General features: G+C 30.3%; 1 protein-coding gene across 1 annotated transcript in view; it reads left to right on the forward strand.

The window, feature by feature from the left end:
* The first annotated feature begins 519 nt into the window (after window positions 1–519).
* Window positions 520–23,179, forward strand: part of LOC148227338 (estradiol 17-beta-dehydrogenase 11-like) — a 243,294-nt gene continuing 220,634 nt past the window's right edge. The window contains exon 1 of the mRNA XM_088202449.1: window positions 520–548. Coding sequence (XP_088058575.1) covers window positions 535–548 — 14 coding nt within the window. The 5' untranslated portion in view covers window positions 520–534. The remainder of the gene's footprint in view (window positions 549–23,179) is intronic.

A 23,179-nucleotide genomic window follows, 5' to 3' on the forward strand; every position in this document is an offset into this window, starting at 1 on the left:
AGGTCAACAACAACAACAAAGGTGACCTTCGTGTCACTCTCGCATTAAAATAAATCGAACGAGAGATAGATATTTTAAAAATAAACAAACAACTTGCATTAAAATAATTCGAATTAGAGATAAATATTTTAAAAATAGACAAAGAGGTGAATGACATTTGTTATTTTTAATGAAGCATAACCTTGAATTGTCTGGATGCATCTAGAAATATTTAAAAAAAATACCAGTAGCTATGCGACCATGGTCGTGAACGGGCGAATAAATTGTTTTGTCACATTTTTCTCGAATAAGTGTTCTCGTTCATATTTTTTTATAATAATATCCGTTTCGATGTTTTTAATTATAAAGTGATAGTGTAATTTAGTGTATGTGTTAGAATTAAGCAGTGTATAATTCAAATTAGTGTTTATACTATTGTTGCTATGCAAGGCACCGTTGCACCAGTGTTTTTCCACAGCGTGCAACCGATGCGAATCGACGCCGATTGACGTCGAAAGCGCGAGGCCCGCGAGGATATTTACAATTCTAGGCATCATGCTGTTGACAAGGTAATGTCTTTGGAATTTTTTGTGTCATATAGTTAACCCTTTGTGCTAGTAACTCAACATCGTATTCAAAGCGTTGCACTCAAAACATTCAATGCATTTATTGGCTTTGTGTTGGAGCTAATTTTGCCAATTTCAATTTATTAATGGTAAAAAAGCTTCTGGTAAACACAGTTTAGTAATATTGAATTCTAAACTTATACAAATAAGTCAATAATCTTAAATTTACGAGTGTAAGTTTATTGTAAAATTTTTCATCGGAATATGGCCGGACCAAGCGGTATTAAGACCGCAAAACGCTTAGACAGTTTTACGGTATAAATGATTGCTCTAAAATGATTTTGTATCTATATTTTTATGATATAGGATGAAACGGGATTATATGCTTCAATTATGCATAATTCTTACTTAATATTGTGTGTTTGTTAGGAAATAAAAAGATTAGAAAATTTAGTATGACGGAAAAAAAGAGCGAGATGCAAGCAGAGATCGCCATTTCGCTCGCACTATTAAAATGAGCGGTTGACAACAAGACAAATATTGAATAATATAATGCATGCTTATAATGCAGCGCTCATATGACGGCGCTTATTTGACGCACGTTCTTTTGACCGGCTGCCATCACTAATACATAGTATACATTGATAGCTTAATTAAAACCCATATATTCACACATTTCGTTGGATTTGGGTCAATAAAATAAAAACAAATTCAGTTTAATTGTAGAGTTGTTGTGCATTTAGTATAAAGTTGAATCTTTGACGGCATTTCATTTTGAAAATTTGAAAGTAGGTCAAACAACATGCCTCTAGTCTAAAGTACTCTTTAACCGCAAAAATGAAGTGGGTTAAGATTAACATTTTTTTGATAGCCAATTAAAAATTAAGTATCTATGTAAGGGCATTTTTAATGCTCATAATGATGGATCACATAACTCGAGGAGTTTTGAGTAATAATATTTTTTAATTTTTATATGCCTATTACACTGTATATTTTTTACTACAAATTTATCTCCACTTTTTAGATGGGTTAAATTATCATAAGTATAAAATTGTAAAAATATTACATAAACGAAAGTATTTTTAATAACTTTAAATAATTCAAGATTATTATTATTACAAACTTTAATGTTATTAAAAATATTTTAATATATACCTATCACTAGTTTTGTGTGGAAGATAGGTTCCAAGGTATGATATATGGCGTAAATCAAGGTATATAACCGATACAAAAATAAAAAATAAACTCTGGTAAAAATATGTTCCTCTATAAATATTATTCACATAAATATACGTAATTAAAATTCTCTGCAATATTCTAATGATATGTTATTTTTTCTTATTCATAAGTTTAAAATTGCCATTATCATAGAATTAATATTCAGCAGCAAGTTCTTCTGGATTTTGTCTTTTATTAATAATCTGTAACTTGTTTTTGTGTTTTATTTTTATCAAAATACTTAATAATTCCCAATTTATTTTTTAGTTCCGGGGACTTAATATCAATGTTATTTTAAAGAATCTGCTTTTGTGTGCAAAAAAATAATATTACCAATCAACATATAATATTACACAGACACATTTTTTTGCTGCTTTTTCTGTCCTAAAATAAAGGGACGTAGATGAACTGATACAAAAATAATGCTAGATAACTAAATGTTTCCTATTTTAATTTAAATTAATTAAAAGTAAGCCGTGTTTTATAATTTTAATAAAGTTATCAATTAAACGCAATTTACACTAAATATCGTGGATATTACAATAAAAATAGTCTTGATATACCTAAGTACATAAAATATCAAGTAGAGATGCTTGCGTGACCATAAAATATAATTATTAAAGTTTATCACAAAACTTTCAATCCGTATTTATTCACTTAGGCGAAATCACGGAGCCTTAATATTTAAAAATATATTCTGTCCATCATTACCCTGTCTTATTTACAGCACAAGTCGACCAATCCCTATTTATTATATTTGGCTGAAAACACAGCATCCGAATTATCCTTTTCAGCGCCTGGTGCGTTGATGTGCCATGAAAAGCGAGATCATTATTTCGTCATTCATCTGGAAATGAGCGGGGGGACGAGATTGAATTTCAGAAGGCCATCGTCCTCTTGAAGTTGTTGCCCGAGTTGGCAGACAACTACGAACGAGTGCCCTCCACGCGGGGGCTAACGACGTAGCAAGCATCTCGACCCAGATTCTTCTCTTCGTCCCCTTTCCATCATGCCATGCCTTATCTCGGCTTACACGGGTCGGGTTTTATTCACAGCCTTCGTGGACAGATCACGAGTCATTTTTCTCGAGAACCCTCTACTCTAGACGCACGCATGCACCTTTACTGGCTTTATTTATCAGGTGTTTTGGTGTTGGAGAATTATTGCAATGGTGGTCGAATTGTGCGGACTCCGCGTTAAGGATAACAAATGTAAGGGTTTTACAAAGGTCGACTGGATATGGTAATATACATATTTTTCGAGATATGCTTAAACGATTTTTATGAAAAAATATAATATTTTTTTAGTAATTTGCGACTTTATTTGTAATAAAATTTGCCCCTTCAGACAAAAATTCATCGCTTAGTAAATAAAATAAGTGACACTGGGATCAAAATTTAAACTTTTTATTGTACATAAATGTAATATCGATTTTTTAAATTAATTTATACTATATGAATAACAAATCTTTTCAAATTAATTATAAAAAAAAAATCTTTAGAACAAATACATATTATAAAATATTTTTGTAGAAAAAATATATGTATTTTTCCGCATTTAAGTTTTAGTAAAATGCAATAATAATAGTGTCATCAGTAAAAGTTGCAAAAGTAGTTTCGGCTGTATATATCAAATATACAATTGAAACGAACACAGCCATTATTGTGCAGAGAGCATATTATTAAACAACATGTACAAAAGATTGATTGATATGGAGAAAACACATATGGATTTAATGAAAGGCAAACTATTGGGATAAAGTGTAGATAATACTTGAAAGTTAGCTATATTCATACACGTTGAAGCTAATATTAATGTATGGGATTTGGACGGCAACGCCAATATTAAAGTTAACGGAATATTACATAACAAAATACTGAGATTTATATTAAACATCCTGTCGGGGTTGGTTTGAGATTAACCACGACATGACGTTCAATATGATTCTTAGTATTTTGTATATACACAGTAGGCCATCAATATTAAAATAAATAAAATATAAAATATGAGCTTTGAGATAAGATATGAAATGCAGACTGAATTGATTAAAATCGAAACCACGAAGCGCCTGAAGAGAAAGTATGTAATAATAATACATAAGAAAAGCTCTAGATATGTCGTAAATTTGCCAAAGCTTTTTCGAAAAAAGTAGAAACCTTATGAAGCATACATTAACTACAATATAGATAGGTCTTCACAAGTAGTGTCACTAGCAAGTTTTCACTTAATTTTAGTATTAAAATTAAAGTTTCGAAAATATACTGTTGGCATTTTATAAGTCTTTTGAATTTTATAATTAAAACCCAAACTAAAATCTGTCCGTGTTGTACTTTATATTTTCAATGCAATGTGTGTCTTAAAGTAACCATTTTTAACACTATAGAAAAAAAAACATGTTAATTATTCATAGATTTTTACATTTATGTAATTTCATTATATTTTATACTACCATTTTTTCAATTTAAAATCTCAAAGCCAAAATTGATAATAAGCGTTGTTAAGTCCGTCATTGGACTACCCCGCAATATTTTTTCAGTCGTTGAAAAGATTACGAAATTTCCTACGGTTAGCCCTTAAAAAGTTCGCTCGGCAAATCCCGGTTTAGAGGTTATCCTCCGTAGGGGATGTAATGTAAGCACATTCCAAACTCATACTCCGTAGCGTTCCGCAAAGAACCGGCGATTGGACTGTGAGCATTCTGCTGTTTGCTAAATTTGCATAATTATTACGTCGGCGTCGCTACATCCCCGAGCGCTTTAAAGCGAAAATACTCATACCGTAGAAAAGCTCCTGTTTAGTTTTTTTTTCATTATTAATTTATGTTCCGTGAATAATGTCGCCCAAACAGGCCCTTTTTAATGAGAATTATTTAAATCACGCTGGATTCCGACGAATTTTGAACTATAACCCCGTGATAAATTTGTCAGAGCTTTTCCGTTTTTAAGGACCTAAATAAATATTTTTTCTCTGGTCGCGCGTCCTTTTATTGCCGTTTTCATTCAAAGCGTGCAATATGAAACACGTTGTTGCGTGAAATTTATTCGAGTGAGCGTATTTTTATTTCATTATGAATTTCAGAATTCATATCAACCGTTAACGAAACAAAAAAGCAACGTATGGTAAGAACTAAATAAAAATATAATATTACAATAATTGGAAACAGTAATTTGTTAGTGATATCTCACGTGTTTTGTCGATTAAGACACAATCCAAGCTAGCTTAAGTGCATATTTATCTTAAATTACATTTTTAAGATATTGTAGCGCAGCCCCTTTCTAGAGAAAGCAGTTTCTCTGGAGGCCTTGTTTCCATGGCGTAGTTCCACGGGCTCCTTTACAGAGTCGTAGCGTTTATGATGGAAAAGAGACAGCAATGATTGAATGGGTAATGGGCTCCCTGCGAAGTCGTAGTTTCTGATTTGGGAGTTTGGTTGCGCAGGTCTTCTCCGTAGTGCAGGCTTTTTTGTGGCCCAATCGGTTAAGACTGAAGATGTGGTGGTGGAACAACGAGGGTAGGTCAATAAATCCTTACAAAACAATAGAAAAACACATTATTTTGGGTCGATTCATTTTTACTTCTCAACAGTCTCCTTTTAGCTCGATACACTTCGCCTAAAGTTATTCAAATTTTTCAAGTCATCCAAAAAAAAAATTAGATTCCGGAAGGCTCTCAAAATAGGCTTATTGTTACGGCGGTGACTTTCTCGCTCTACGTGAATCTTTGTCCAGGGAGTCATTTCTTTATGTTTGGAACAGGAAAAAGTAGATGGAAGCCAAATCTGGTAAATACAGTGGATTTGAAGCGTAATTCTTACATTTTCGCCTTACCCGTGCACTACCTTGATTAAAGAGCACCTTTTTATTGGCCAAATGTGAGCGTATTTTCCTGATTTTTTTCACCCAACCGATTTAAGAACAACGCATTGTACTCTCCATTTATCGTTGTTTTTATTTGAGTAGTCAATGTGGATGATTCCGCATAAATCCCAAAAAACCATGAATACCACATTGTCGGTCGATTTACCGTCTTCGCCTTCTTTGGAACCGGACTGTTTCCAGAAACCCACTATTTGTACTCTATGTCTATGTCTATGGAGTGTAGTGGTAAATCCATGTTTTATCAACGGTTATGTATCAATGCAGACACTTGTTAGGATTGCGACGGAAAAGCGCCAAACCTGCACTGTGGGCAAACGCGCTACCCATATTGCCGATATATTTTTCACACCCAACTTTTCGTACAAAATTGAAACCACTGAGACATGTGATTTGCCTGTGGCCTCAACAAGTTTGCGCACTTTGACTCATCCATCACTCAAGACCATATCGTGGATTTTGTCGATCATTTCCGGCGTAGTCACCTCAAGTGGACGTCCCGAATAATGTTCATCACTTGTGGATGTACGACCACATTTAAACTCATTCACCCAAAGATCAACAGTTTTAAACGCTGTGTTACTTTTAAAAAATAAACTTGTTTTGCTATTACTAGCGCCATCTCTTAGATTTTCTAAGGGCTTATTGACTACCTACCCTCGTACTTTACCTGCCTTGAATGGTGTCTTAACTGCGACCACTTTTTCGTATTTTGACAGATGGTTTGGGACTAGAATCTGACCGTTTTGATAACCGGCCAGAATATCTATAACTGCGTCATTTACAAACGGTGGCTTTTGCGATCTATGCTGTTCTGAAATTAAGGGGCTCTTGAAGATCTGATGCTTTGAACTCGGAGAGGTATCTGAGAGGTAGTGATTCCTGGTTGCTTGCGTTTCAGTATTTATATTCAATGGTTTTTGTTTTTCTCTCCTTTTTAATTATTATTAACTAACAATTTTGAGGATAAACCTAAATGCTCGGGTTTTTTGTTCTCAACGCGATGAATATTTTAATCTTATCTGATTTATAGCGTGTACCTTGTGATTTAAGCATTTAAATGATTTCTCCCTGTTGTGTCGCATTTTAACAAAGAAATCAATTTATATTAAACGGTTAAAATGCATTATCATAAGCCTGACTGGCTTTTTTATGAATAATAGTATAAGTTAATCCCTCCAATCGTGAATTGAGGAGGGGTTAAATTAATAAGCCCTACAGTTTTTCTTACAACATGAGTTTGCTTATTTGTAAATAGTAGGACAATAAATTTAGTTTACAAAATAATATAAAACTTATTTCTGAGGTAATTGTCAGTGGACCAAATGTACGTGTTTTTTTCTACAATTTAAATAATAAATATTGAAAGTATTAATCAATTTATCATAATTTCTACATATAATTTATTATCTTTTAAATGACCTTTATTTTAATATTCACAATTGTGAGCTTGTCCTATGATGTTATCCATAACTGCGTGCAAAATACCTATAACTCTGATTTCTATATAAAAATTGTTCTTTAGCTCAAGATAAAAGGCATATTGATAAATATATGCACCAGAATTCCTACTAGCTTTAATTAAATTTAATTAATTGCCACATTGAACTGTCACCACAATTCAGGTGCTTTGTTTGTAGGGATCCATTTATTTGTTTTATTATAACCAAAACTAGGCGGCACTCTAGTAACACTGCAAAACATTCTTTGGCGGACCGCGAGAGGAGTTGGGCGTTCGGCGGAGCCTCGCCCGTCAGTCACATTTACCGCCATATACATATAAAATATAACATGCAACTAACCCATATATTATTCAATAAATGATACTGCAGCAGCCCAATCTGTGTCTAATTGCTACCCGTCACCATCTGTCCGCCAAATGTTCATAGCGTTGATTAAGAATCAATGACACTGTTTGGATGTCATTGATTCCTGATCAACGTTATATTTTACACGATTATGACACTTTGTGGGAGATCTTCGACAAACTGTCAAACGCCAAACTAAAGTCAATATCGCAACACATGTTTAAAAAAAATGCTTATTATATCATATATATTTTTACCCAGGATTAAATTTTTAGAATCTATAAGACACAGATGTACCCTATTTCTTAATCAGAAAAGCAGCATTGCACTCTAATATTATTGATTTTTCGCTTTCACCGTGGAATAAGGAACGTGTGTTTATTTTTACAAACCCGGAATGTTTAATGTTCCACACCAACGAAATAAATTCATTTCCTTTTTAAATTAAGTTTGCATCCGTAATTTTAATAAAAAAGCAGTTATAATAATAATTATTATACATTTTTATATATAAATATAGCTATGTATCTTAAAGATGTCACAGTTGCGACCACTGTGCGGCGGCTTAAGCAAACCATTAAATTTGCCTAATTTGCTTACGGCACTCAGACAAGCACTCGAGCTAGTCTCTAGCACATAAAAAATCTTATCTTAATTCCCTTCTCGCCAACGAGTTTCGCGCTTGTGGATTCGTTTAACCCTGCGGATGTTGCAACCCAGGCTTTATTGATACCATTAGTCGCAATCATACGCAGTTTGTATTTTTGTCACAAACCCACCCCCCAGCACCAGGGGTGCGAAACGACCGAAGATCCTCCGAGAGCGAGAGGATAGAAGAGCTCAAGACGAAACTGCCTCCTTTTGTTTACGAAACTGCTCACTTGAGATACAACAGGGACCGGACCAGTCATTCAAACGGTCGCATAAAACCTGATAAGATGACTCTTGTATAAGCAGCTTTTACGACTGTGCACCCATACAGGAACAAGATTTGCACGATATGAGATATATGTTGAGCAATCTGACGCCGCACATTCATACGATCTGATTATGATAATTAAGGGCTGGAAAACCATTGCGTTGTGTACAATAAGTGAATATGAAACTTCAGGCTTTCTTACTAGTAACAAAACGTGGACTTAATAAATATGATTCGTTCATTTAATTTAGATTATTATCATATGACTTAATTACTGTAATACCTATAATTACAAGACTCATGTTTTATAATGATTAACGTAGGTCTTATCTTATTCGAAATGCTAGTTTATCTAACCAAATGTTTCTGGAAAGTCGTGTTGTAAATATTTAAAAAGCAAAGACACAAAACATTTTATTTATGATTGACCTATCTACCTTAAGAAAATGCTTATGTATTGTAAAATACTCTTAAATCAAGTTACTCTATCCGAGATTCTACTCTATTTCAGTAAAGTTTCACTAAATAGTGCCATAAACAGAAATACAATCAATGAAAAAAATCAGTATTTTATGCATAAAGACTATAAAATAAATTCAAACCTAATATACTGTCATTTTTTAATAATTAAAAAATATATAGTTAGTACGTCAACTCTAAGTATGAAATATTAGCAACATTGTATTAAAAATGTATACAATTTAAATTATCATCGTCTCGTTTAAGTTCCCGTATTTATTTGATATTCGTAAAGCGAGACTTTTTTAATAAAGTGAAAGTTTTAATAAGGAATTGTTCCTCAGAGGGTGCTGTAAAGAGATACCTTTAAAATTTGCTTTCTTTTCAAGAAGAGCATCACTGAAAAGAAATGCGATAAGTCCATATTAAGTTTCGAAAGAGAGACATTTTTGTTAATAAGCCTATCTGTATGATGATAGGCGTTTTATTTTGTAACAAAATGTTTTATACAGTATCGTGTGATAATATAAGTAATATATTTATATCATAATACAAGGGTACTTAACAGGCTATTAGTTATTTTTAGATGTCTAGTAATGAGTTTTCTGTTACCTGATTGATTATTAAAATATAATTATTAAGATTTTGATAGATGCCTCGGTCTTAACTTATTTATAAATAAAGCTTTAGATATATAAATAAGTCTTTTATTTTATAAGGCACTCTGTGTTCACAATTAATTCAGTTTTAATCATTGGTGAGTATAAGAAAATCAATGATTTTTTATGACTTAAGTTTAATATTATTTTTGTTTATTTTTAAAATTTATAAATACCCTAACGTGAATTTGGTAATAACTTAAACTTGACATACTTGTTTTAGAAAAATGTCTTGAAATTTTTTTCTTGTCTTTTTTAAGTTAAAGATAATAAGTTAAGAGTAATATCTAAATGAAGCCAAACTAGGGGAAAATATGTGAGATGCGATGTCTGTCTGTACTTATTCTTCTGATTATTTTCCCCATAGAGATAAGTTGGCTTAGTTTGTATTTTGACATTGACCTAAAACTATAATTAGTTTTAGACTTTTCATTAGCTTAGGTTTGGGTTTGAACAAAAAATGGACGTTTTGCAACTGTCAAATTGAGCTTCATAGACATTTTAGAACAGCATGTTAGCGCCTATAAGTTAAATTATATTTTCGTTAGTAGAAATATATATCTACTGGTGTAAAAATATTTGAACTTCACTAGTGAAAATATAACTTTACTAAAAAAATTATTCATCGGATGTAAATAAATAATGATAAGTATGTAAATATATATTATATTTTACTACATATAGAAAGGTTGAAATCATATAATGTCACCTGCCAGATAATTTATATTTTTACTGGTAAAAATATATTTGCTAGTGAAAATGTATTTCAATATAATTTTACTGAAATGAAATATTTAAAAAAATATTGTCGGGATAGATTCGAGACTGTTTTTCTAGTTTTTCTTTAAGAATAACCATATGAAACGTAATGTATTATTTATTTATTTTGCTGCAATAAATCCAGTTGTCAAATTATTGATATCTTTGAATCATAATGTTTATTGTGATATTACCTAGAAAGTGGGTGTTTTTGAAGGCAATGTTCCGCTTCTTTTATTTTTTATTTATAAAAAGGGCAGCTGTGCTTTAGTTCAGATTCATTATTTAAGGTCGGTTTTTACTTTTTTTTAATATATACATTCTAGCTACGATGTTGGGCCTCTCAAGGAGAACGGGCCCCAGGAATTTGTTCCCTCTCCCCCTCTCGGCAGGCATACACGGGTCATACTTTTGCGTTATTCCTGGGAATTCTTGGGTACCTGATTTTTTTAAATACTAAAAAAGTGAAGCAAGCTTAGTACTATTTTATTTGAACAATAGACAATTTCTTATAAAATCAACGTATAAATCTTAGTGTTATGTATGTGGACTAGGATGATAATTTAATTATTGATATTTTTACTAAATTTAATAATATTTATTTTGTAGTTACGTCTTTGGAAGTCTCGTAAGCGTCTATTTTCACGTTTTTGAACGACTGGCATAGATTTCTACCTCTTCGTTGTTGTCATATGGCGATTTCTCTCGAGAGTTGGTTCATAAAACATATTTGTTTGAATTTTGGTCTCTAATTTGGATTTATATAGGATCCTTTAAAAAAGGTCATCGTATCACTTGCTTTAGTTTTTATATTTGATCATCAATTATTGTGCTATAATCATAAATATAAATTAAATCCGAAAATACAATTTATATTTGTTAATTATAATATATAAATGGTAAAACTTTAAGTTAATAGCTATACAAATAAGTCATAATAATGATATCTTGAATTAGTAATCTATTTTTCAGAAGTTCAGGTATAAAGAAACCTGAAAAACATATAAAGTCAGGTTTTATTTTCATAAACTAGTTCTACTCGTCTCTAATAACAAATGACGTTGATGGACATACATATGTAAAACTCAGTTTAATTTATCATCCTTCTTATGACGCAAAAGGACCTCCTACCGAAATATGATTATAAGACTAGCTGGAAATATAAATTTCATGTTCCTTCCATGCTAGTAATGTAGTTGGAGTAATATTAAGATATATACTAAAACAAAAATGTACAATAGGTTACTTTATATTAATATTTCATATGCGTTTATATTAGATAATTCCAAAATAAATGTCGTTTTTTAAATTTTACTATTTTAATATTATTTGTATTATTCTTAATACAACTAAATCATTATTAATAATACCATCAATTAATTTAAGCAATAGCCTACTATTAATAATTAAAAACTAATTTTGAAATTTTAATTTTAATCACTTTGGTGGAAAGTAAATAACACTTGATTTATATAATAAACAGTTTAAATTAATCGAAACCCTTTACTGTTACGTTTCAATTACGCACATCTCTTATTAGACCCTTAGGTGTGTATACATCTTAGAAAATACTCAAAGTTGTCCGTTTACCTCCGGTTCGCCCTATTATTTGATGGGTACGTAATCTAAGGTAAGCGTTGACCGTAATTCGCCAGTTTCACGACTCCCAAAGTTCATTCGCGTTTAATACTACTGCCGCTGCAATGAAACATTGAAATATTAAATCCCAGCAAGCACTCGTCGGTTATACCTTTAATTTAAAATCCTTAATTATAGCAGTAAAGCGCGTCGAGGTAGAACGACATTATGCTCACACGGTGGAGTGTAATGTAGAGATGATGAAAATGAGGAAGTGGCGCGTGAAGGTCGTAAACCGCACAATATAGCCCCCCTCGTCAAAGATAACCTTTTGTTATTTACACTTTACTATGATATCTAGTTCGCGTGTGCGCGTATATTACGCGTGCATCGTAATGGGGTAGAAAATTTAAACCCTTCTGCGGCCATAGCAGATATCAAACTTTGGTCTTGTTGCCGTTATCACGGTTGGCTTTAATGCATAAATGTACATATAAAATAATATACACAAAACGATAGTTATAAAGTTTATCTTTGTAATAAAATATTATATATTATATTATAACGCGTAAAAAGCGACACTTTTCTTATGAAAGCTTAAACGATATTAAATGCACCTGTTTCGTAACATAAAGACCCCTTGCACATTTACTTATTGCAGTAATTTTATAACTTAATATTTTTCATAAATGCTCTGTGAGCTCACTGTGTATTTTATTGTTACAAAAATATTTTTTTCCCGACTTGCCTATCTATTAAATTCAAGAATAATACTGTTTTTTACAGCCTTATTTTTTATTTTTTACTTTGTCAATTTTCTTGGAAATTCAGTAAAAGTAAATGTTATTTTATCGACTTTCATAATAAAAAGCGCAAGTATTCCTTATTCTTAAGCTCTTTTTTATATGTATTTAGATAACATATCGTTATTTATTATTTTTACATGGGAAGTGCAATTCGTAAGGGTGAATGGGATTTTTCAAAACCTGTCTATTTAATTGAAAATGAAATAATTAAATAATAGTATTTAACCACAATTGGTTGCTATTTATTTAGATAGTAAAAACAGATAAAATGATTAATATATATTTAAATACTTATATAATAATCTGATTAATTCGAATGTCGACTGAAAATGATGAACGGTTAAAGCTTGAACGCGTTGCAACTGACACCATCTCTTAAATCAGAAAATTTATTAGCTATTATTATATATGTATATATATTTATTATTCCAGGTGAAATCAATTCATTAATTCTAGAGAATATTTCGGTTGAAATAAATTTATTGATAAGATATTGGACGAAGAAAAAGCAACTAGTTAACCAATATTTCCTTTGAAATCTATAAATCTGAGTGAATTAACACAATGCAAACTAACTCTCAACATTGTTAGCCCTATTATGCTAATTAAATATGCGAAGATTTCGCGACTTACTTATCACTTTAATAATTTATTTGCGATTTGAATTCTGTACGATACGCTAGTTCGTAGCGTCCTCGAATATGGCACTATTGTGTGAAATCTGAGTAAAGCAAAGTACTTCTTGTTGTTGAAAAGAAGTTTTCATAAGTTAATAATTACCAACAATAATTATGAATTATTAAATTCTGTTCTTCTGCTTTAAATGCACCATTTCACAATTATTGCGTTTTTTATGAAAGTATTTTTTCTATACACATACTTTTACCATAAAGCTTTTTTATAAATAAATAATAGCAATTATTTTTGCTCTTGTTTTATTTTGTTATTCTGTTTTTGATAACTGATTAATTCCACTATATTAGTGTATAAATTATATTAATATTTATAGGATTGTTTAAAACATAAAGGAAAGTCATGAAGATTATATTGATTAAAAATGTCTTTACTTGTGAGGTAAATCATAGAAGTATAACTCAAATATTACGGGAGGAGGCAAAAATCACACGGATTTATATATATAGGAAGTAGGGGGATTACGAAACCGGTGCAATGCCGTTTTACCAAAAAAGATTAGGTGTGATGCGTGGGCCAGAGAATTTCACTCTAACACCGCGCATGCCAGTATCGTTTCAATATATATGTAGTATTATAGTACTAGTAAATTAAATCACTTCACTTATTCTATATTTGACATTCGACAAATACTAGGATTGTTATTATGAACCTTGATCTCTTAAACATCATTAAGTTTAATTATTCAGGATCAACGGTAGAGAGGAGTTAATAAATTACAGTCGAATAATAATTTACATTACAAATTTACTGCGTGTTTGCCATTATAAATGTAATAGTTAAGTATAGTATTTATTTAAATATGTTCAATTTGAAGCTTTAAATTAGAATCCTCGACAATAATATAATTTAATTGAAACTGAAACTCCACTTTGTATTCTACAAGCTGTAGGTTAATTTAATCATATCTTTATATCGATGTTGCTTTACGAATATTTCTTACTCTTTCTGCTCTTACTGTTTTGTGTTTGGAAAATTTTAGAGAGGTAAATTTAATTATGAATTATTATACTTCAAATTTACCATAAATGATTTTTAAAACATTAATTAAATATATTAAGTATGAAATATTAATTGAAGGTATAAACAATTGTTATATATAACATTAATTGAAGATATAAACAGATGTGAATATAAAAGGTAATTATCACTCGGCACTAATGATAAAGTTAAATATAAATAAAAATATCATAATTACGAATGAGGTGAAATGCGTGAGCGATCGGAATGTATGCGGATGGTCGTTTGGAAGCTGTGTAGATTTTGAATAATTAACTTTTTCATTAGTTTTGCTTATATCTGTGGCTATCCGGCTCCTTAATGCGCTGGCATGACACATTGACCTGTTTAATGTCAGCTACGAGGAGTTGGTTCAGTTCGTATCGTTTAATTTTGATATATTATTATTTTTTGTTTGCTTTTTTATATGTATTATTTTTTTATATACATTTTTTTGTGTATTGAAATAATACAATTATTGTTTTAGACCATCGTGACGCATTGGGGTAACCTATTAGGTTACAATAGTCTTAATTGAATTTAAATAAATAAATAAATACACATAAATAACATATCGTAATGGCGATAGTTCGGCAGGGGTGTATATTAGCAGTAATTTATCTGATCCTGGGCAAAATGCACTCAGTAGCGGACCCCAACACATTTATTACTCGGCGAAAAAGGGCAAATTACAACTAAACGCAATTTCCACACACAGGACGCCTATTTCAGAAGTGCACGAGTTTTTGTGTTGGCTCAATATACGGTTATGTCTGCGTCGTAGAGTGATTTAGCTTTGGCGAGGGTTGACCCTCAAAACGCTAACCCCTTTTGCGTACTACTTGCCACAAAAACGCCCAGATGTTGCGTGTACCGCTGGAACTTTAACTCGGTTTAAACTTCATTGTTTTCCGGTTTATATTCAAACAACACTTTAAAATCTGTTTGCTGTTGCGAGCCGAATCTCGTGAGGATTTGCAAGCTAAATTGGCTTAAATACATACCCCCTGTCGGTTCACCGAATATGGTGCCTTTTGTATTGCGTAGTTCTTAAGCCGCTTCTTGTACTAGATCATAAATATTATACGAATTATTAAGGAGATTTGTGTAATTTCAATTTGTAACAACCATAAGGTAATTATTTAATGTTAATTATTAGCATATTTAAAGTGAATAAAAAATATGCAATATTTTGTAATCTATATAATCTTAGGAACATGCCTCGTATAATGAAGGTGATATATCAAATTTGAATATACACTTTAAAATCATTTATTTATATTTGCTATTTTAAAAAGAAAATATGTTATTGAAAAAAGTTATATATCTAATAATTAAAATCACAGTGGTAAATATTTATTTCGCACAAAATTTTAATAGTGACTATATTATAATATACTTACATTGCTTCTATATTTTATTCATACGGATATTCCTTAAATATTTTTTTCTTTAAATATGAGTCATATAATAAATATTATTTTATTTTAAAATTATTATGTATATGGTATACAGTATATTTATCTCTATCAAATGAAGCTCCTTAATTGATTAACTTTTATTTCATTCATTTTACTTTGTTGTTTTTGAACGCTAATTAAACAATTTCATTGATAATCGACAACGGCATTTTAGTGATTATTTACAAAGGACCTTTCTAAGGGCAAACATTGCTAATATGATATCTCGTAATTGCCATAGATATTCGGCGCGGGCCTCCGGCTCGTGATACAAAGTCTGCCCCGCTTAATTTTGAGCAATTTGTTACGGTGCAGATTTCATCTTTGAAGTTATTATATATATATAAATATATATATATATAGAGAGAGAGGGTAGGCCGAAACTCGAAAGTGTAGATACTGCGGCCGGTGGGAGAGTGACGGGGAATGACATTTTATGAAGTCGCCCAATTACTCAGAATACGTTGCGCCACTGGGGTTTTTACTTAATGGAATTAATGTTAATTAAATGTGATCTATGAAAATTCTTGAAGAGAATTTCCACCAACGCTACGCATATTTCACGCCGATAGAGCTTTTGCGAGCAGAGCTTCGTGACGCTACGTCGTCGGCGACCATTAGTGAGGTTTTTGGTAATGCAGCAATCTTGCAGCGTGAATTTAAATTACTACGTCTCGAATCACTGTACATACTCAGACAATTTAATGGGAATGGTTGACTTCTTAATTCAGTGAAAACTAATTACCGTTGAGATTCTGAGATAAATAAATATAGATATTTTTGTACCTATATTTATACCAAATTTTACTTCTTATTTTTTCAATATTAATCTCTGAATATTATTAATATTTTTTAAATATTCACTATAATAAAAATTAGATACTTTCATAGTTTAATTTCAAATAAAATTTTGAATGTTTTAGTAGCCAATTAAAAGTGATTAATGAAACCTAAAATATAATAGAAAAATAATTTGACTAAAAAACTAATGATACAGATAGTTTATAAATTATATATAAATCTTAATTGTTGAAAAATATATTCTTTTATAAAAACAATCACAATTACCACTATTATAATTCACAAAAACATAAAATATTTGTTTATCTTTCAATGTTTAGATAACAGACGTATTAATATTTTATATAAAAAATAACGCTGTCATTACTTTCGATATCTATCAAATAGTGCGTAGCGGTTATGTTGTGTAGCTTATCTATATTATTTTAGCGAAAATAAATTCGTGTTGTCAAAATGAAAATGTCCGTAAACCAATCTATGTTTTATAAACCAGAAAATATTTGCACACATAACAACACATATTATATCAAGTAATAAAAAGTTAGTATGTTTATTTTATATTAAAAATCAAACAATGACAGAGATTTATATAAAAAGTTATTCATTAAAATAATCACTTTCATAATCTATAAATCTAGTCAGTAGTTTTTGTATAAACGGCAGTTTTTTTTTATTAAATGTTGTGTTTAATCTTGATTTTAAAATTGTCTGTTTCTCGTGTGAATGTATAAAGTATGTTAAAGAAATGTCAAGGGAATATGCAACATGTGTCTTACCTAATGAAGTATTTACTAGCCCTAGCTGTTTTTAAAATAAGGGTTGTTCTTACGTTTCAGTTGCTTAGCGTACATCTAAGTCGTAAACATTTGTCGATAAAATGATAATTAAAAATATTAGTTCACCTTAAATAAATCATACATTCTGGCAATGAATCGTCTTTGAAGTGTGAGATATTTTTTTGCAATCTTTTCTTTTATGCTGACATTCAACAAAACTTTTATTAATAAATCTCACGCGAGTGCCCATCAGCAATTTATCAGAACAACTCTAAATCAATTTTTTTTTGTTTGATCTTCCAGTTAATCTTCCGTAATCAATTTATTGGCAAATTTGTTGGGATCTTGCTCTATTGTTTTCTTGTATTTCTGTCTTAAAATTTCCACTTCTTTAATTTAAATTTTTAAATCTTTATGAATAAGAATATTTGGGACTGATTATTTTTGGAATGATTATTTTTGGTCAAAGATTTTAACCCGAGTATCAAGAATGGTATCCACACAAAACATTAAAATTAAGTAAAAATTGCTTGATAATAACCATATTTTAGTTAACAAGATAAATTATATAAATAAAATAGACTATTGTATTGTATTAATAACTATGATATTTACTTATCCTTTTAAGTAGTGAGTTAATTTATATAAATTTGTTAGTATGCTTATGGGAAGAAGTAAATCTTACGTATTTTTCCATAAATACTTCTGTTGTTATTTATTTATTATTATTTTATATTGCATTTATAGTAAATTATCGAAAAAATTAACGATTTTCAACGTTTTATTGTTTTGATTAAATTAATAATTTCTTTCAAAACTTTTCTATTATTAAATATCGTTAATTTATTTTACATATTTTTTTATATATACTATTCTGCTTTTATGGATTTTTTTTATATCATTTCAGAAGCTCTCAATATTTCTTATAAAATTAATGTAAAATATTTTTTGTAATGTTTATTTATTCCGTACTCCGCAATTTCTCGATTTTATTTACAATGAAAATCATTTACGTTAAATCAAATTTATAAAATATAAAATACATATAATGCTTTAAAAATTTAATAATATGTAAATGTTTATCTGGGTTACCTCAAAACAGTGATAGATCGACCGTCGTACATTTACGGCGGTACCGCTCAAAGAGTTAACTAAAGAACTGAAGCTACTAAAGATTAAATTTATGCCTCCCAAGAAAAATGTTTTTAGGCATTTTAAGTTTATAATTCAATTTATGATTAGTCTTGTCGTTGCTACCAATTTTAGAGATTAGTTATTTATTATGGTATTTTCGATATATTTATGTTAATGTTATTTAATTTTTAGTATTAAAAATCTACTATAAAGTTTTCAAATGTAATTATAAAAGAATGGTATATATTATATTCTTGAATTACTTGGAGTTGAGAAAAAAATAAATTACTAGTGTTAATCCACGTATGTATAAGCATATGTTATTATTGATCTAATTGGCTATTGTTCTTGTTAATACGCTTTTTCTGTCTTAGGTCTAAGTTTCTCGATAAGCTTAGTGAATTTGAGCTTAGATTTCTGATGAATATATTTCAAATATATAGATATTGACGCCCACCCTCCATTCAATGCAGTTTCCATGTTCACTTTTAAGAGGTGGAGGCAAGACTTATCTGTATATTGTAAAAAATTGAGCTTTAGTTTTATTTAAATTTTATATTTAGTAAAAAAATTATGTATGTTTTGTGAAGATTTTTGTAACTTAATTGCAATTGGTTTAAGACTAAAAAAATTAGTCAAGACGTACATAAATAAATCAGTATTTTTTAAATAAAAAAGGCATAATTACCTAGAATGAAGGGGAACGGCCTTAGCAAACAACCCTGCGGAAACCCAGTTGGAGTTTTACGCGACATCAAATGTTTATTATTAAGCAAAATAACAGCTTTCACCTTCATGTATGATCGTATAATATGTTTTAGATAATCAAGGACTGGGTCGTGTCAAACGGTGCCGAATACATTTTCTATGTCTAGCATTTTTAATCTTGTACTTTTTTATGTTAAAATTAGCGAAACCCAAATTTCTCGATTATAATTTGACTTCTCAGAGATTCTTTTAAGCGCGATAATATATTTTTTTAAATAGTTTTCCAAATGAAGATAATAGGCTAGTGAGTCAAAGTTTTGTTGTTTTTCACATATTGGTAAAATAGACAAATAATAAGCATACATTAAATATTTTGTATAATTAGTAAAAGCCATTAAATAGAGATTTTTATCGAGGTGTTATATAATCTATCTTGCCAGGGATTTTAAGCAATGTATGATATTATATAAGATTGACGGTGTTATTAGTAAAGTAATGCGTTGGTGATTATGGTCGGTATATAATCGTACATGTGTCGTGTAAATATCAAATTCTAATGACAGTGTCTAGCATGGAGATCTCTTGTTAAAATAACGTCTTAACACGATATCAAAATTACTTTAACCCTTTTAAGTTTGTTTTTATGTGTCCATGAATGTTAGACACATTAGCACAGCTTTTTAATAGTATTTTACAATAAGGCATTTTTAACATGATGCACATTCAAGTGATTCATTACAAGAATAAATTGATTTAAGCTATTTATATGCTATGAATATTTTATGACATAATTTTACGTCTTTGATACGAGTTTTACACTCAATTAAATTGGAATAATAAAAAAGTGAAAAATCACTTACCAATAAACATTGCCAAGAGAAAGCGTTCTATAATGAACCTGTGCATATCTGTGCTATATTATATAATATATAAATGCACACACAAGTCTAATTGCATTAAACGAAAGCAGTACGATCTTTATAGGTTACCCAATATTATCAGTTCAACATATTCCTTTACCAAAAATCTTGCTGCTCATATTTATGTTTATGTTGTAAGTCTGTTTTGACAGGCGATACGCTAATACGTAGCAAAGGATCATAGTTCACCATTGAATAATAAACATACAAAAGAGCGAACGAGCAAAGTTTCCGACAAAAGCTCCATAATAAATCGTGATTGGTTCTGAAGGTGTTATCCTCGTTCACGCTCACACGGGCGCAAAGGGATTAATCGACAAAAGCAATAAATTTTGCGCTGCCCTTTGTGGCCGAGGATGACTTAATTGCAAACCATTCTTCACAGTCATCGGACATAAGTCAACCGTCCGCGATCGTCGCGCTGTCACGAGACACCCGGGGGTTAAAGTTACGGGAGGGGCATCGTCAAAGGGCGTATTGTGAGGGCGCATTAAGAAAATTGACACTCAATCAAGAATGAAGCCTTTTTATGAAAGTGAAACGTTACAATATTATCAAAAAATTTGAATGTAAAGATACTTTGACCAGCTCAATATTGCAATGGTAACAAAATTTGCATCGCAGTATACCTCTTTTAGTAGACTTGGTTGAATATGAAATTTTAATATAAATAGCAATTCTTTGTTACAAAATTTTTTATCAAAGTCGTGATAATAAAATCTAGTCCATGATGTTTTCGAATAATTTAAATTTTTTTTAATTGTATTCCTTACAGTGGTTTGAACAAGCTTACAAAGTTAATTTACATAAGCACATCGCAAGCTTTTATATAAATGTTTTTTTTTATTTAAAATTTGCATATGTCTTGAGCACAAAAAATAAACTATATTGTATTTTTTTGCTAATTTATGAGATGGAGCGAAAATTATAGTTCCATTACTGGTTGACTAATTTGAGGTGCGAGACGCCCACCGGACATAAAAGTTTAGCCACTGTTAGTATTGAATGTAAACATACGAAAAGACTGTAGTTTTATTTATGTTTTGTATAGATGTTTTATTATATTTTTTAACAATCAACAACTTTGATAACAGCATTTAAAATTGGAAATCTAACACTCAATCATAATGAAATCATATAATTTTAATATAAAACAGTATTATATTTCATATAAAATAATCCAAAGCATTTTCGTATTATTTTCATAATATACAAACAATATAAAAAACGTCAGAATATATTCGATATATCCAGAAATGTGCACAGATGTTTCTCACGACCATTCGTCGAGCTTTCGTGGCTTTTCTCTGTCAAGCTCATATTGTATGATCACCTCATATATTTTCATTATTTTTTACGCTTCTGATTTTTATTAATGTTTACGATGGGCGCTTTATTGATATTGTTTTGTAATACGCACATCAATTCAGCAATATCATAATATTATTTTTAAATTATACTGATAAACCCACACATTTTTTATATGTATGTTTATTTGTTAAATAAATATATTTTGATCAAATTAAAAAAAAACATGCAATGTCAGACTATAACGCCTACATTATCATATTTAATATTATATTCAACTCAATAAGGGTCTCAAAAACATTGTCAAAACGACATCAATCCAAAATTAAATTCTTTATATTAAATTATACAAATGAGAATTAGTTCGAACATATCTTAAAGTAAGATTCAAGCGAGGAACCTAAAATATTTAACCTGGTTGTTACCGAACCTTTTTTAGTACTTTTTATTCAATGGGCAACGATTTATTTAGATATTTGCAACATTAAAGTTGTAAATATTTTAACCTTCTACTCACTGTTTATGGTGACTTGGGTAAAAACTATATTAAAGCGGTTTTTAATGGACTTGCAATGCGACACTTAAATTTTCCGGACAGTCGTCGTTTATATGTACCGTATTCATTAACGATTTTTTTAATTATCTTGGAGTCTAATAATCTGTGTAAACTTAAATCATAATGTTTCGGCATTTATTAGATATGTAAAAAAATATAAGCATATTTTTTTGTAAGTATTAAATCATGCAATAAAATATATATGCAATTTAATGATAGCACACGTGTGTTGGTCTCTGGCGGTAATAAATCAAAAATTGCGGGTCATTTCCTCGGGGGTTGTTTTTATCCACCCCGCAGGATCTGGCCCGCATGAATAAGGAGCCCTGTCCGGCGCCCGGGCGTGCGAAAAGGGATAAAAATGATTGCGCGACATAAATTGCTTTTTTTCATATCAGCCGAGCGTTTCTTTTATTCATTCGCGGCCTCACGTTCGAGCAGCGCCGCGCCGCCAGGGCCGGATCGGACCGGCTTTAATTCATCGCTAATGAATAAGCCTAGGGGATGCTGGTGGGAGGCGGTTTGCCATTTATACATTATTCAACTGTTTTGTTTTACGATTTGTCCCACGGTGCTTTAACCTACTGCCGTAAAGCGCGAGCAACGCTGACTGTATTATTAAACTGAACGATGTACGAAAGCTTGTCAATATATTTATTAGGTTGGTGGAATATAAACGTGGCTTTTAAAATAAAAATCGTGTTTTAAACCTTTTTCATAATAGATCTTAAAAAGGTTGCTCATTAATATTTCTGTATGTCTTTGCTTTTGCTTAAGTAAGGCTACATAATTTTGTTTAAGAGTATATACAGGTAAAAGAAAATTTATTAATGTGTTGAGTGAGGGTGGAATGAGTTTTGTATCGAAAATTAAACTATAGAAAGTATATAGATGACAATCCGGAAAACACAGAAATATTATACAATTTTTTTTTGTATATTTATTTTATATTATACCTCAGACTTTAATATGTACAGTCAAGTTTATTCTCATTAGTAATACCTTCTCTATGGTCCTAAAATAGGGGTTTTCTTTTGTGTCTTTCAGTAGTGTCAATTTTTTAAGTTATTTTTGTAGTGTTTTGTTGTAAATTTTTAGCTAACCTATTTTTTGTTTCTTAATTTTCTTATAAGAGAATTTAGTTTTATTATTATTATATAATACAATTCTAATTATTTCGCTCATTAGCTTTAATATT

The sequence above is a fragment of the Plectrocnemia conspersa genome, unplaced genomic scaffold (assembly GCF_051122295.1).
Source record: "Plectrocnemia conspersa isolate PC_06_02 unplaced genomic scaffold, ASM5112229v1 ptg000013l, whole genome shotgun sequence".
NCBI lineage: Eukaryota > Metazoa > Arthropoda > Insecta > Trichoptera > Polycentropodidae > Plectrocnemia > Plectrocnemia conspersa.